Below are 16,543 nucleotides of genomic sequence, written 5' to 3' on the forward strand. Positions count from 1 at the left end.
AAGCAGATTACACGCTAACCAGTCGATCTCAATTTTGAGATGAACGTCGCAAACCGGCTAAAAGTGAAACCACTCAACGTTGAGATGAGCAACTCGATCTCAATTTTGAGATCAGATATGCGATATCAATTTTGAGATGCGTTTAGGACCGGGAAAATCGCCGGGAAAGCAGAAAAACGGTTCTGGGAGGGCACTTTTGGTGTTTATCAAGGAAGATCAATAGAGGAGAAAATCGTGACGTCAGAAATGAACTCAAATCACTCAAAGTTCATTTTGTGAGTGACTTTAACATTTTGGCCTAGTTTGACAGCTACATTGTCCCATGTTTTCTGTGGGAGAGAAAAGGAGGCGAATACTTTATGAAAATCGTACCTTTCAAAATTACTAGCCTCAAAATTGTGTCGCGAGTTGCTTTTCTCCTCTATAAAACGAAGGTAACCCTGAATACATTTTCTTTATTTACAAGGTTTTATAGGGGTTTTCCTTGAGAAATTGTGGCAGTGCAAATGAGTTGGAGAGGTCTTCCGAACCTCCTTTGCGTGTCTTATTGTGTGTTTGGGCGACGTCGTACTCAGCCGGAACTTTGTGAGAGGGAGGGGAGGGGATCCAGCCTCCAGCAAGGGTAACGCCGGAAATTCCTTCTAGGACCGTGTGTGTCACAGCACAGTAAACGCCTTCGTGGGTTGCAGAGTTTTACCGGCGCAGAAACGATCCCGGCAGGGCACTGCGAGGTGTTTGTGGCTGTAAGAAGTCGTGGTTGTCATTTTCGATAACTGTTTAGCACCAAATTCAAAAATACTTACTGCTTGGAGATCCGGAATCAGGCCATTTCGTTGAGGCGGCCGTGTGCTTTTCGATGGCCGAAAACAACAGCCGCAAACGCGAGTACGCGATCTGCCGCGGTGAAAAAAATACCGCCAGGGATGGTTACCGAGGAGGAATCTGAAAATATAATCATAACCTTAAAACGATCCTTACAATAAAGGTTGACGGGTTGAGACTGGAACCAAAGTGGTTCCCTTAATATCCCAACAGCACTACTTTAATAATTTTCTCCGATCACTACGTACAATCCTACGTCTAGTGGAGATGGTTCTTAGGCCGGACGCGTAACCGGAATCTTGATAATTGTTGTTGTTATTGGACTTCGTAGCCTTGAATAAAAGATTAAACTGTTTTACCGAATAAACTTACTTAAACTTCGTATTTCCCGCTCCAGCCGAAAATTAATCGCTGGCCACCGTTTCCGTCACATTTACGGTTCTCTGCCCGATCCGATCTTTTTCGCTGCTTGTTTGTGTCACACTCCCCGCAAATGTCAAAACAGAATAAAAATTGATTTTCGCTAAGTCCAAAATTTGTCAAAAACGACTAAGTTCCATCGCAATGGTGAGTTCGCATTCTCCAACTCAAAATTGCGAATGTAAACAAAAGAAACTGATCTCAATAATTGAGTTGGCAGAATCGATCTCGTTTTTGCTAGAGACCCTAAATAGGGAGACTGGTCTAAGCTTGTTAAATCGATCTGGCAACGTATGTTTTGAGCTTGGCAACACTGATAAGTTTTGCTGGGCGTAAAGGCAAATGCTCGTTTGGATACGTCAAATTCGTGCCTGTTTGGGTACGTCAAATTCACTTCGACCAGTCTCCCTATTTAGGATCTCTAGTTTTTGCGACATTTATCTCAATTATTGCGATCCCCTGGTTTGCGTGTAGTGCTGGATGGTTACTTCACTCAAAAATAAAGTTACCGGTTGAAAGGGTTAAAAGTATCCTTTTAAACGGTACTCGAGATTTACCCTTTGCAAAAGGGTACCTTTTATCCTTTTAAAAGGGTTAAAAGTATCCTTTGAATTCACCTCGCTGGCTTTACCCTTTCAAAAGGGTATTTTCCTTGGTTGCAAACGATGCCAGCGCCGCCCTGCATTTATTAACGGGAACTTCTTCGTGAACTTGTCAAATTATGTGCGTGTGTCAAGTAAACTTTTTAAGATTGCCGGAACTGTTTCGGGAGGATTTCGCCCCAATTCGGTTTGTTGATAGTCGTGGCGGAAGCAGTGTCCTTGTTTAAGTTCCCCGCTACTGACATCGAAGTTGGCTAAGATCACTTATTGTGAACAAGATGGTGAAGCAGTTTCTTCAACTCGGCGGAAAAATGCAAATGAAGCGGAGAGAGATACAGCGGATGGAACTTCCGGAATTGGCATATTTCAGTGTCGCGAGGGTCCGGACCAGCTCGCCAAGCGTGACGAACCAGCCTGGGAGCAACTTCTACAAGTGGTCTTCAAGCATTCCGTCCATTATTAGGATATTCCCGGCGCCGCAGAACTCCAACATCTACTTTGTCCAAAGCAACAGTTAAATCTTCGTCTTTCTCGCTACGGGAGAAATCACCAGAAAACTTACTCCGATATTGTCAGCTGGCGAGTGCGTAGACGTGGTCCCGCGCTCTGCCATTATTTAGGAGAATTTTGCTGTGCTGTAACCAATAAACAGATCTTCCCAAACGGAACCGGTTTTATGTAAGTTCTGAAATACTGAATGATTTCAAAAAAATTAAGTTGACTTTAATTTTCTTTACAGCAGAAAAAGCGCTCGCACAAGCAAACCTGATTAGGCAAGCGAACCTGTCCCAAGTGACGCTCGGAACAGAATCAGGATACAAACGATTTGAAAACCATGAAACTGACGGACATGACCGAATCCCGTTGCTGCCGCATGATCATCAAACGTGACGTGATAGTTTAATAAACATCGTGTAGAATTAGCATGTTTTCATTAATAAAATTTAAAAACAAACTTTTTTCTAAGTGAAATTACTGGTCTTACAAGAAAATTCAACAGATGGCGCCACTGTCTCAAACGAATACATATGACTCATAGATGTCGCTAGTGAGCTCGCTGCTAAAATACCAGTATCCTTTTAAAGGGTAGTGTGCCAGTACCCTTTTGAAGGGTTTCGCCCTCGTACCCTTTCAAAAGGGTGACGACGGGTAAAGTTGAAAAAAGGATAGAAAGTACCCTTTTAAGGGTTATTCTGATTTTGAGTGTTGGGTCTATAAGCTTGTGGGTGAAACCGTTATACAGCTCTAATCAAATTTGGGTATACTTTGGCGTTTACGCCAAAGCGTACAATGGCTGATAAATCTCAGTCGCGTCATAAATGAATGCTCTTGTACACTCAAACCCCGATGGTTTGACACCAACTGTTGTCAAACGAACGGGGTCACTTTTTAGTTTGACACCCCTTTTACACGGAGTTCACACACACTACCAAACGTTTTGGCCGTGTAAAAAGGGACAGTTCGTCACTTTTTAATTTGACTTTGACCAACCAACGGGGTACAAACTAAAAAAGTGTCAAACGAAAAAGTGACCAACCACCGGGGGTTGAGTGTAGTTGTTTTTTTTTCTGCAAATTTGACAACTTCTCGTAAGAAAAACAAAAACTTTTGTTGGCGTTGTTGTGTCTCCGGTTTTTTTCACAAATCAATCAATTTTCATTTTGTAATTTGATCGCATTTGCTGTGAAAGCAAAATCCGCGGATCGTTCGTGCTCTCGGTGTGAAGCGGAGTGTGCTGAGAGGCAATCGGTAAACATGCAAAAGTACGAAAAGTTGGAGAAAATCGGCGAAGGAACGTACGGAACCGTGTTCAAAGGAAAGAACCGGGACACGCTCGAAATTGTGGCTCTCAAACGGGTTCGACTGGACGAGGACGACGAAGGGGTGCCCAGTTCGGCGCTGCGGGAAATTTGTCTGCTGAAGGTATTTATTTAAGATGAGTATTTTTTGTGTTGGATTGTGACCAAATTTTGTTTGCTCCGTAGGAGTTGAAACATAAAAACATTGTCCGGCTTTACGATGTGCTGCATTCGGACAAGAAACTGACCCTCGTTTTTGAGCACTGCGACCAGGACCTTAAAAAATATTTTGATAGTTTGAACGGCGAAATAGATCCGGATGTTGTGAAGAGCTTCATGTACCAGTTGCTTCGAGGTTTGGCCTTTTGCCACAGCCATAACGTTCTGCACCGTGATTTGAAGCCCCAGAATCTGCTAATCAACAAAAACGGCGAACTCAAGCTGGCCGATTTCGGGTTGGCCCGGGCTTTCGGCATTCCGGTCAAATGTTACTCGGCGGAAGTGGTCACACTTTGGTACCGACCACCGGATGTTCTGTTCGGTGCCAAGCTGTATACGACCAGCATCGACATGTGGTCAGCGGGCTGCATCTTCGCCGAGCTTGCTAATGCCGGTCGGCCGCTTTTCCCAGGTTCGGACGTCGACGATCAGTTGAAGCGAATTTTCAAGCTGCTCGGAACGCCCACCGAGGACACCTGGCCGGGCATTACACAGCTGTCTGATTACAAACCATTCCCCTGTAAGTCTCGAATCGTCGCTCTTTCAACCATAAATAATCGAATTGATTCCCTCTTCCAGTGTACCCACCGACGACGTCCTGGAGCCAGCTGGTGCCCCGGCTCAACTCCAAGGGCCGCGACTTGCTGCAAAAGCTGCTCATCTGTCGACCTACGCTGAGACTGAGCGCGGAACAGGCGATGGCGCATCCGTACTTTACGGAAAACTGAAAGCGGATATAGCTTGGTGGGCGCCAGCTGTCCCGTCCAGCGTGGCTACCCGGTTGACCGCGTGTCCTCTCAGTGTCTGCTTTTCCTTGAACCAACTTGTGTGATGTAATTTTAAGTTAATTTTTTGTTACTTATTGTGTTGATTTTTCTTTTTCAAACGCTAGTGAGTTTGCTTGAAAAAACCAATACCTCTAACTACAAAACCTATCAACGATGCCATAAATATGCATTTTCTCAAACACCCAGTTAATATTTAAAAAAAATCTCAACCGTTTTCCCATTTGCTTTGGCCCATTTGTCAAAAGGATATACATGAGTCATTTCATAAACAGAAAAATTGCCCCTGTTCGCATAAATGTATTTAGCTTTTTTGAAAGTTCACATAATTTTAAACCAAAAAAAGTGATGAAAATGCATATGGGGCTTTTATGCGAACAGGGGCAGTAAAGTGGTTTCATTTATTGATCCGTAATTTAAAATGTCAATGAACACAGTAATATTTGAAAAAAAGCAGTTAAGTTGACCATATTCTTTAAATATTCAATTAATAAAAGTAGAGAAAGACTTTCGAAAAACGTTTGCAAAAGCAACCTAGTGATGAAATACGACCACTTTCCCTCTTGAGTGTTGTGTAAATAAAGATAATGACACACACTCTGTCATCATAAATTATCTATGATATAGGATTAATGTAAGCTACTCATGTAACTTGTACCTAATAAAAATATTCAAAGTAATCGTAAAAGTTGTGATATCTTTCCACGAAGAAATTTTCTCTTTGTTCCTCACTGCTCTCTCATCTTGCAGGATAACAATTATTTATCGGAATCCATTCTCCCATCCAACAATCGGACGTTTTCATGACATTCCTGATGATTCTATGACAATTTCCGGAATTACATTTCCCGGAATGGACGTTTTCCGGAATGGACATTATCCGGAATGGACGTTATCCGGAATGAAATTTCCCGGAATGGACGTTTCCCGGAATGGACATTTCCCGGAAAATTAGTTTTTTTATATTACCTGATATGAGAATGAATGAAATCTTGCCTACTCGCTTACTTGTGGTTAAGAATTATTTAGTTTGTACCCCGTTTGTTTCACCTAGTCACATTGAAGGAACTCGATATTTTTTTTAAACAATATAAATATAAATACATGAATGATAAAAAGAAAGTGAAATGATCGGACATGAACAACAGAAGCAAGCGTTGACTATTGAAACAATACTTTATCAACCACCACGAGATGTAACAATGTAGATCGATAGATATTAGACAAACACTAGATGTTTTTAACATTCTTTCAATATGTTGTTATGTAAGAATTTTCTCTTCTTTTGTTAATCATTTGACTTATGTGACTAAATTCTACCAAATTTTTATTGGCAGAACACGTCTTGCAGGGGCAACGAACACAACAGGAATGATTTATTCAACAAATTACATTAAATTAATATCAAGTCAAGGCATACTTGTGCGTATCCTCAACACTCCTCCTCGCATGAGTATCCCTAACGGCTTCAGGCTTCGTTTTTGCGAGTTCCAATGGTCAGGATCTCGATCTCCTCCTGAATCCTGGACAGTTTGTTCTCCTGTTCATCTGGATCAGCCAATCGACGTGATTTTGGCACGGTTCCACTCCGCTCCACTGAACCATTTCGTTTGGTTCGACCACTCACACGCCGTTTGGATGATGCTCGAAAGAAGTAAACCGGTTGTACAACATCCTCATGATACTGGACGATATCCTCCATTTTCCGTTGATCTTGACCCAAACTTGGAGCACCGCTCAATGTATACTCAAATACTTCCCTTTTCTTCGTCTTCTTGCTCCGACGTTTGCTTTCGATCAGGACTCCCACAAACTGCGTACCGATCTCCTTCTGTTGTCCGGAGCGCCACCGACGTTGCTTGAGCCGGTACAGTCCATCGCGTAAAACTGCCACTGCTGCTGTCTCTCCTCGTGACATTATACGGCAGCCATGTTTGCCGAACCGGATATCCGCTCCCTTCACTATCAGCTTAGCCACCGAAATGAGGTTCATCTCGAGTCCCTGGATGTACAACACGTCCGTCAGCTTGATCACCGTTTGCTCTCCGTTGTTGTCCACGCTATTCAACGACACCGTTCCAATCCCTTGGACATCCACCTCCTTACCGTTCGCCAATAGCACTTGTCCTCTGGGGGCAGGTTTCAGCGTATCGAAACAAGCCTTCACGCAGCACACGTGGGAGCTGGCTCCCGAATCCACGATCCATTCTTGCCGTTTGCTGTTGTCCAATACAAAAGCATACGATTTCTTGACACTAGCGCTGGCGTTGACTTCCACGTCGTCATCACTCATCTCGGCTGGACAATCCACTTTCCTATGGCCTTCCTTACCGCATCCGTAGCAGATCAGCTTCCTCTTGAATGCCACCTTATACGCAACTGTCGTGTCACCTGCTTCACCTTCGTTCATCTTGCGCTCCTGGTCCAGAATTTTCCCTTTCACGTAATCCAGCTTAAGATCCTCGTCCTTCATGATCAGCAAAGCAGTCCGGACTTGGTCGTAGCTCATCGGCAAGCTTCGCAAGAGCATCGCAACCTGTACATCCTCACCCAGGTCCTTTCCAGCACTCCGTAGCTTCGCAAACAGTTCCTCAAGATCGTAAATGTGTGTTGCAACGTCTCCTCCTTCCGGCAACTTCCGGTCGCAGATCTGGCAGATCAAGGACACACGAGAGCACATCGATGTCTTCTGGTGCTCGTTTTTAAGCTTGAGCCACACCTCTTTCGCCGTTTTGAGCTCTCGGATTAGCGGATGCTGGCGCCTCTCGACCAGCAGCGAAATCGTTGCGCGTGCTCTCTGGACTCCATCCGTCCACTCTTCATTTTCTGGAACCGGGGCCCGCGCGTACTCGACGTACTTCCACAGCTTCTCGCGAATCAGCAGCATTTCCGTTTCGAACGCCCATTGCGCGTAGTTTTCGTTGTTCAGCTTCTCAACACCAAGCTTCGCTTCCATTCTTCTCGAGAAAATTTTCTTCAAACTTCCGATCCCGATTCCGTTATCGCCTTGGTTACTGGGCCCATAACCTATTGGCAGAACACGTCTTGCAGGGGCAACGAACACAACAGGAATGATTTATTCAACAAATTACATTAAATTAATATCAAGTCAAGGCATACTTGTGCGTATCCTCAACAATTTTACTTTAAAGCAGAATGATTATTTTCAAAGAAGGGAAATCCTAAAGAAAATAAAAAGCTTTTCAGAAAATCAATGTGTAATGTGGCCTGTCAAGAAAATAAATAGCTTGAGTGTATTTATAAAGAATGAAAAACCTCAAGGAAGTACACACTATTACACATTAGTATTTTTATTTTCTAGAGGTTTTCCCTTCTTGAAAATAATCATTCTGCTTTATAATAAAATTTGGTAGAATTTAGTCACAAAAGTCAACTGATTAACACAAGAAGGGAAATCTCTTACACGAAATTCCATCACATCGATTAAAGATCGTGTATTTTTAAAGAAGGGAAAACCTCAAGAAAATACACATTATACTTTGTTCTTCTGATAGCTTTTTTCTTGAGATTTTCCCTTCTTTAAAAATACACGATCTTTCATCAAAGTAATGGGATTTTATGTAAGAATTTTCCCTTCTTTTGTTAATTCTACTAAATTTCAACTAGTTTTTCGTTAAGGAGCTCTGCACTATAAAGAAGAATGTTTTTTTAAAGAAGGGAAATCCTCTAGAAAAAAAAGCTTTCAGAAAATCAATGTATAATGTGTATTTTCTTGAGGTTTTCCCTTCTTTTAAAATACACGATCTTTAATCGATGTGATGGAATTTCGTGTAAGAGATTTCCCTTCTTGTGTTAATCAGTTTACTTTTGTGACTAAATTCTACCAAGTTTTATTATAAAGCAGAATGTTTATTTTCAAAGAAGGGAAAATCTCTAGAAAATAAACAGCTTTTCAGAACATCAATGTATAATATGTACTTCCTTGAGGTTTTTCATTCTTTAGAAATACACTCAAGCTTTTTATTTTCTAGAGGTTTTCCCTTCTTTGAAAATAATCATCCTGCTTTATAGTAAAATTTGGTAGAATTTAGTCACAATAGTTAACTGATTTACACAAGAAGGGAAATCTCTTACGCGAAATCCCATCACATTGATAAAAGTTCGTGTATTTTTAAAGAAGGGAAAATCTCAAGAAAATACACGGTAAACATTGATTTTCTGAAAAGCTTTTCATTTTCTAGAGGTTTTCCCAAGGTTGTCCCTTCTTTGAAAATAAACATTCTGCTTTATAGTAAATAAAAATAAAATGAATTGTTCGCTCTACAGCATTGCCTTGACGTTATCGATTGCGAGATTCCTACTCGAAACTAGGTGTCCGAAGGCTTGATTGTTGAGGCAATTACAAACCTCGTTTTACACCTGAGCTTCCATCCACCCCGGGATTCGAACTGACGACTTTTGGATTGTGAGTTCAACTGCCTACCAGCGACTCCACCGAGACAGGACCCAGAGAGACGACTCCTACACCTGGACTGAGCTATCGATCTAACCTCTAGGTTAGACCGGGGCAAACATTTACTTCCCCGTCCGAAGGCATGATCAGACAAATCTCGTCTCGAAAAATGCCACCACCGGGACCGTCTAGAATCGAACCCAGGCAGACTGGGTGAGAGGCAACTTCGATTACCCCTGCACCACGGTTCCCGGACTCTGCTTTATAGTGCAGAAGCCTTTAATGAAAACTAGGTAAAATTTAGTTGAATTAACAAGAGAAGGGAAAATTCTTATATAAAATCCCATTACTTTGATGAAAGATCGCGTGTTTTTAAAGAAGGGAAAACCTCAAAAAAGTACACATTATACATTGAATTTCTGAAAAGCTTTTTATTTTCTTGAGGTTTGCCCTTCTTTGAATACCTACTAAAAATTGGTAGAATTTATTCACAAAAGTCAACTGACTAACAAAAGAAGGGAAAATTCTTAAGTAACAACACATTGAAAGAATGTTGAAAACATCTAGTGTTTGTCTAATATCTATCGATCTACATTGTTACATCTTGTGGTGTTAGTGTCCGAAAATTTTACTTTCTTTTTAGCATTCATGTTGTCAAAATATCGAGTTCCTTCAATGTGACTAGGTCAAACCAACGGGGTACAAACTAAATAATTCTTAACCACAAGTAAGCGAGTAGGCAAGATTCCATTCATTCTCATATCAGGTAATATCGAGGTTTTTAAGCGAAGATGGCGTTCGAATGGTGAACGCCCGAATTGTCAAAATCACGCAGTGGTACCAACATTACGGAACAAGTGTGCCATGGCATGACAGCCATATTTTTTTTCTAATGTTGGTGCTACTGCGCGATTTTGACATTTCTAGCGTTCACCATTCGAACGCCATCTTCGCTTAAAAACCTGGATAAAAAAAAACTAATTTTAGGGGAAATGTCCATTCCGGGAAATTTCATTCCGGATAACGTCCATTCCGGATAATGTCCATTCCGGATAACGTCCATTCCGGATAACGTCCATTCCGGAAAACGTCCATTCCGGGAAATGGAATTCCGGAAATTGTCATAGAATCATTCCTGATATAACAAAAACAACCTGGATCGGCCATGGCTGACTGGTTACGGTGTTCGCATTGTAAGCGAATGGCCCTGGGTTCGAATTCCCATTTGCTCCCAACGAGAAAGTATCCAGATTTTTAAGATGGTGTTACGAATGGTGCACGCCCGAAATGTCAAAATCGCACAGTGGTACCAACATGAGAAAAAAAGTTTGGCTGTCATGCCATGGCACACTTTTTTTTGTAATGTTGGTACCACTACGTGATTTTGACATTTCTTTGCTTAAAAATCTGGACAGAAAATATAACTCTTAAAACTCTGAACATAAACGATAAATCAAAGTCGCTCGAGTCGGGGTTTGATCCCCCGTCCTTTGGATTGGTAAGCTAAAAGGGTAACTACTAGGCCATCGCGACTTAGTGAGCTATAAATGGAATTAGGCGCTCTTAACCTTTTTATGCATTTTTTATTTTTGTTAATCTAAAACTAATGGTTTATCCATATTTTGACCCTATTTATAGCCTATTTTTCGCTTTATTTCGCTTATTTTGAAGTTTAAATACAGTCCAGACTCGATTATCCGAAGGCCTCGGAAAAAATTCACTTCGGATAATCGAAACTTCGGATAATCGAAGCATAAAAAAATATTTTTTTTCGTTGTCTAATTTTTGATTGTTGAGCATAGGTATGACCCCTAAACTACGCTTAAATCCAAGATGGTGGCCAAAATGGCGGTGATACAATATTGAAAAAAATGCATTTTATTTTTAAAAGGCAATCAACAACTCAAATTTGACTAAAAGGGGTCGAAGAACTCAAATTTTATGTAAAAAAAACAAGAAAATGAAACAATACGTTTTTTTTTGTTCGTGATTCGATTATTCGAAGTCTCATACAAACCTTCGGATAATCGAAACTTCGGATAATCAAGTGTGGACTGTATAGAAATCCTGGCTTATAGGTATAATTTTTTTTTTGTTTTTTTTTGCGCACACAATTTTTTTTTTTATAAATATTTGTAGTGGACTAATAGAGTTATCTACGTGCGCATGTATTGCGTGTACGTACACGAAAAAGATTGAGGTTAAATTTTGTACCCTCCAGCAAATCAAACGGCGTGCTAGTGTGTGTGAGATCGGGCTTATATTATTATTATTTCACGAGGTTATGACATATATGTTTTCTAAATAAAAATGTTGAAAAATTTGATTTTTTGATGGTTTTTGACAATTTCTATGTGACAGACTTGACTTTTCAGTCTCGTAAATATTTTTACCGGACTGTAACTTCACAAGGATTGAACTTAGGATAGTGGTTAACATGCAGGCCAAGGATTGATACCTAAGAGCATGCAATGGCACTGATCATGTTGCGTGCTCTTCGGTTGACGTCCGGGTAAGGAACACGTACGACTCGTGCTGAAAAAATCCTCTTTTTGCAACTTGTTGCATAAACTACTATTACCGGACTATTAAGAAAACCGCTATTACTTCACGAGGATTTGACATAGGACAATGATCAATATGGTAACTTTTATGTAAAATTGTCTGGAAAATCGATTCCCGTATTCTGTTTTTGAAAATTTCGACGTTTAGAGCATGTTTTATGTTTGGGATTGATCGGCTACTCCGCCAAGGCAAAGTGAAACGCTGTTTATGCTGTGTCCGACGCCCAACAAAAAACCCAATTCATAATCTCACATTTGATATTTGTCGATATTTGTCATCTAACTTAAGAGGGAACAATGATGTTTACACCCAGATATGGATAGGCATTTTCGCAAGGAGCCTAAGCCCCACAAATAAAACAGCACCGTTAGATAGTTTATGACTTTAGTGGCTAAAACGCATTTATTTGTTCCGATTTTTTACATCACACATAAAATTACATACACATTAAGTTAAATATATATTTTTTTACCTTTTTGTTTGTTTTTTTTTTCTTTCTTTCTTGTGTTTTTCTCATTAAAGTGGTAATTTCTTGTGTGAATTCTAGGTTTGTTTTTGTTCTTCTTACTGCATTATCCAGAGTGATGTTTTAATGTGTTTTTTTCTTCTCTTTTCTTACTTGTTTGTGTGTGTGTGTGTGTTCTGTAACTATGCAATCTTAATTATTTTATTTGTATCATTAAATTACTATTACTTGTTTGTTCAGTAATACGTAGCTAATGATCGCTTGTTTGTTTCACTTTTTGTGTATGTTTTTTCTTCTTCTTTTCTTTTCTGTGTTAACAAATTGTATGCTTAAGGGGAACTGTGAATATGATTTGCTTGTTTTTTTTTGTTCTTGCTGGTTTACCTTCTTACCTTAGTAAATGTAATGATGATGAATGTCTAAATTTCTTGCTTTTCTGCAGATTTAACCATATGGCTTTATGGCTTCTTTTTGTGTTTGTGTTTCATTAACTAGGATTTAGTATTTTTCCCCTTTTACCCCCTTAATTTAAATTCTTTCTTTGTTTTCTTTAGTGCATCGACAACTTGGGTTTCACGATTTTGTTGTTTGTTTGTTCGCTTACGTCTTACGTTAGTTGTTTTTGTTTTCTTTCTCCACTTTCTCTCTATCAAGGATCATGTTTGTGTGACAATTTTTATCTTTTTTGTTATCTCTTTGGACAAATTCCAAACCAGGGTTGAGAAATGTTAGGGCCTGAATTTTAGTCGCGCGTTTATGTCTAGTTTCGCGTCACTGACTGCAGAACAATTTCCGGATTTTTTTGGTTGTCTGCTTGCGCGCCTACTTGGTTTGATTGATTTAGTTTTTTACAATGTTGCTTTTTGTCTGTGTTTTATTGTTTGATCTCTTTGATTCGGAGACGACGTTTGATATATGTTTTTGTTGTTGTTCTGGAGGTTTGAAGTTTATATTAAGCTTTCTGTATGTATCTTTACAGTTTATTTTAGAGCTTCATTCAATAGTTTTGCTTTAATGACTTGCTTATTTAAACTACTGAACTATTTTCGTTTTTTACTACTTAGTTTTGTTTTCTTCAAAAATAGACTAATAATATTTTGTAAGCGGATATATTTCGTCGAATATATTCTAACTTTTTTGTTTGTTTCAATTAGTTTTAATAATAGCAGCTGTATTTTTTTTAAATTATGCTTTGAATGGTTGTTTTTAGCTAAATGCGCAAGATTTCCATCCCCATATTTGGTGATAATAGATCAAATTTTAGTGAACAGTGTTCGTGTTTTTTCTTTCTTCTTTAAATAATGCTTAATCATAACGCAAAAAGCGTCACCAGAGACGTGACACGTCGTCGATCTAAGTTATGTGCTCCCTTATGGCTTTGGTCATGTGCTAAATTTAAACAAAAAAACAAATTTGTCTCGTTGTACAAAAGAAAACTAAAATCGTCAAATCTAGAGGCTAAAAAGTTTTGATTGCGTCATTTGTGGTTGTCGCAAGTTAGAGATTTTGGTTGTTGTTCAGCTGCGGGTGACTAGAATTTAAATTTGGGTTTAATAATAATTCTAAATCGTTTCGCGCAATATAATGTGTGCGGAAGTAGGATGCTTTCTTTGCTCATTTTTGCGTCTGTGATTTAACTTTAAATCAAAGCGTAATGATTGGCCTGTCGCACGGTGCTTTTTTCCGTTTGATTAGTGGAGAGAAAAAAGTGATTGCAAAAATTGTTTTTAATACATATTTATAAGTAGGCGATTTCAACCCTGCATGGAAAAGTTTCAAATCCTCCCGATCCTGGGCTTAGAAGGCCATGTTGCTTGACAAACACACAATCATGGCCGGCTATGCTGGAGCATGGCTTGCTACCTTATATATTCAGAACCGAAATCGCTTTCTAACACTTTCGCTACTTGTTGTACCATGAATCAACACAACAGTTGGACGATTGTCAAAATTATCTCAAACCGGAACGTAAAGCTAATAGTTGTGTTTGTGTTCGTGTTTGTAGGTGTGTGTGTTTGTGTGATTCTCCAACGCAATGCAACAGTTTAGAAAAAATAGAGACTAACATCTTACCGGTTTTTGTCACTAACACATTAGTCATTTGTACGAAGTGTGTAATTTCCTCTTATAAAAATATTGTTTTTGGTCATTTGTGATTTCGTGAATTTTCGGCGTTCCATTTTGGTTGGGTGTTCGCTCACGACAGGATGTAACTAAATGCTCACAGAACAATCCGAAAGACCACTGTTGGATATCGCTGACAAAATTTGCATGATTTTTCGAAAATAATATTTTCGTCTGAGAATATTTTTCATGGTAAAATATCTTTAAAAATCACGCAATTTCCGCAGCTTATCACGAATTTCTCACATGATTTTGGTTCTATTGAAAATCTGTCCTATATCTGGTAATGGCGAGAAGGGCGAATTTTTTTGAGTGTGAGTAACGTACAAAATCTAGTGTACAAACATGCATCTTTTTTCCTACAAAATTGGCACAAATGATGACAAAGGGTTTTGTTTTGTTCTCTTAATGTTTACTTCTTTCGCTCTACCAAGTATTGATCTCATTTTTCTAAACTGCATGTGAGTGCGAAAAAAAAAAAATAAAGTTAAACTAATTTAATCGGACACTTTTCCCTTCTCTTTTTCAAGCCCAGAATCATATTCGCGTAGTTTTCAGCGAACGAAATGTTTCCCCACTCACTCTCATCTGCGAGAGAGAACAAAACCGCTTTGATTCTCTCACAGCAAAGATGGAAGTATGCTGAAGGACGAGAGTGAGAGAGGGGATATTTCAGCTTCTCGCACTGCGGAAGTTATTCAGTTGAGAGAAGTGGAAAAACTACGAAAATGCGATTCTGGCAATTTTGTACGAAATTATGGAATTTAGAAAGAAAAAGGCAAGCGATCAGAGCAAGCTTTCATAGCTGTGTAGAACAAACCGTCTGATTTTTTCAGTTTAAGTTGTAAACAATAAAAGGTTGCTGCGATCACAATTTCTCATAAGAAATAAATTAAATTCGAGATTCGAGAAAATTGATGTGGCATTGAAGCTCAAAAAAGACTTGTTTTGTACACGAAGGAATGCACAAAAAGCAATAATACTTTGCAGTTTTCTGCCGAACTGTTTTGGTCACATTTTCCGGCCAAAGCAGCAGTGTGTGCGGTCAGGAATGTTAGTGAGATGCTCAATCCTCCTGTGTTGTGCAATTGATTGCATTATTTGTGATTTTTCCAATGGAATAGCTGAAAGCAAATGTGAAATAAATAAACCCTAGAAATACAATTAAAGTTGTAAATAAATAAATAAGTGCGCGTTGTTTACAATTTTGCACGATTTTGCTTGCTTCACATTCGTTCAGTTTTTTTTTTACATATTGTAAGCTCTTATCAAATAAAGTAGTTGTATGTACAATTCGGATGCATTTGCATGTGTGTGTATAAACATAAAATTTCATGGCATGCTTTGTTCTTTTACGCTGTCAAGCTACGCGACTCGCACTTTGAGCTTTTTGATTTTGAAGGCTTCCCAGCCTTCTGCGATTTGGTTTGGTCACAACTAAAGCCTGGCTGTAAGCATATTTGTTGATTTTTGTCTAACTTAGTTTCTTCCAAATTGTTCTAAATGAATACGCAATAAATAAACTTAGTTTGTAAACTTTAGAGCAAACAAAGAGACGATACATGTATGAGAGTATGAGAGCAGAGAGTGAAATGAATCTTTACGGTTTTTTGTGCTGAATTGTGAACTGCCCCCTCAAATGACTTGAGCTTCGAAGCCTTAAATATTTCTGCATTGCGATCAAGTGTCTGTTCATGTTTTTGTATTAAATGTAGTGTTTGAAAAAATAGTAAAATATGTACTATTCTTCTGTAATGAACACCGATATTCTTGCTTGTTTCATCCTTTTCCTGCACACTTTTACCATACTTTTTTTTTTCTATTTCTCAATTTCTCACATTGTGGCGCTTTCTGTGTTCCGTTTCAACCCACCTTCATTGTAATATAAACTTTTCTACCGTTTTCCTCTCTCGCATCTCTACATACTTTGTAGTCAAATTTGTAATAATTACTGTTGTCTCATCTTCCCTGTTACAAAAAAAAAAGCATAAAGAGAGTGTACTGGTAAAAATCGTAGTATAAAAAAAACGAAAAATAAAATATAGCCATGGCCCAGCCACGGTCCCGCCTTAGTACAGGCCACAGCCCCGCAGATTGTTCGCGATGATCACATCGGTGACGGCATCGAACACAAACTGAATGTTGTTGGTGTCCGTTGCACACGTCATGTGACAGTAGATTTCCTTTGATGTGGACTTATTTTTAGCCTCGAACTGCGCCTGGATGTAGGCCGCTGCCTCGCCGTACTCCTGGCCACCTATTTGGAAAACCAAAATCAAGATTAAAGTTTCGTTTAAATGTATTCCGAGCGGGTTTTAGCTGCGCGC

General features: G+C 39.3%; 2 protein-coding genes and 1 long non-coding RNA gene across 8 annotated transcripts in view; 1 reads left to right on the forward strand and 2 right to left on the reverse strand.

Moving 5' to 3' along the window:
- The window catches only part of LOC128093441 (uncharacterized), a 6,735-nt gene extending 1,406 nt beyond the window's left edge, over window positions 1-5,329 (reverse strand). The window contains exon 1 of the long non-coding RNA XR_008212471.1: window positions 4,795-5,329. This is a non-coding gene — a long non-coding RNA (uncharacterized LOC128093441). The remainder of the gene's footprint in view (window positions 1-4,794) is intronic.
- Window positions 3,516-4,805, forward strand: LOC120431057 (cyclin-dependent kinase 5 homolog). The gene is made up of 3 exons (XM_039596211.2): window positions 3,516-3,767; window positions 3,830-4,382; window positions 4,442-4,805. Exons 1-3 carry the CDS (start codon window positions 3,600-3,602, stop codon window positions 4,588-4,590), a joined length of 870 nt encoding a protein of 289 aa, XP_039452145.1. The 5' UTR covers window positions 3,516-3,599; the 3' UTR covers window positions 4,591-4,805.
- A 6,916-nt stretch (window positions 5,330-12,245) lies between the features above and the next one.
- LOC120431056 (G protein alpha o subunit) overlaps window positions 12,246-16,543 on the reverse strand; it is a 116,266-nt gene continuing 111,968 nt past the window's right edge. For all 6 annotated transcript variants that reach the window (XM_052711021.1, XM_052711020.1, XM_052711018.1 and 3 more), the window contains one exon: window positions 12,246-16,473. In XM_052711021.1, coding sequence (XP_052566981.1) covers window positions 16,286-16,473 — 188 coding nt within the window. In that variant the 3' untranslated portion in view covers window positions 12,246-16,285. The remainder of the gene's footprint in view (window positions 16,474-16,543) is intronic.

This window comes from Culex pipiens, chromosome 3 (assembly GCF_016801865.2).
Source record: "Culex pipiens pallens isolate TS chromosome 3, TS_CPP_V2, whole genome shotgun sequence".
Lineage (NCBI taxonomy): Eukaryota > Metazoa > Arthropoda > Insecta > Diptera > Culicidae > Culex > Culex pipiens.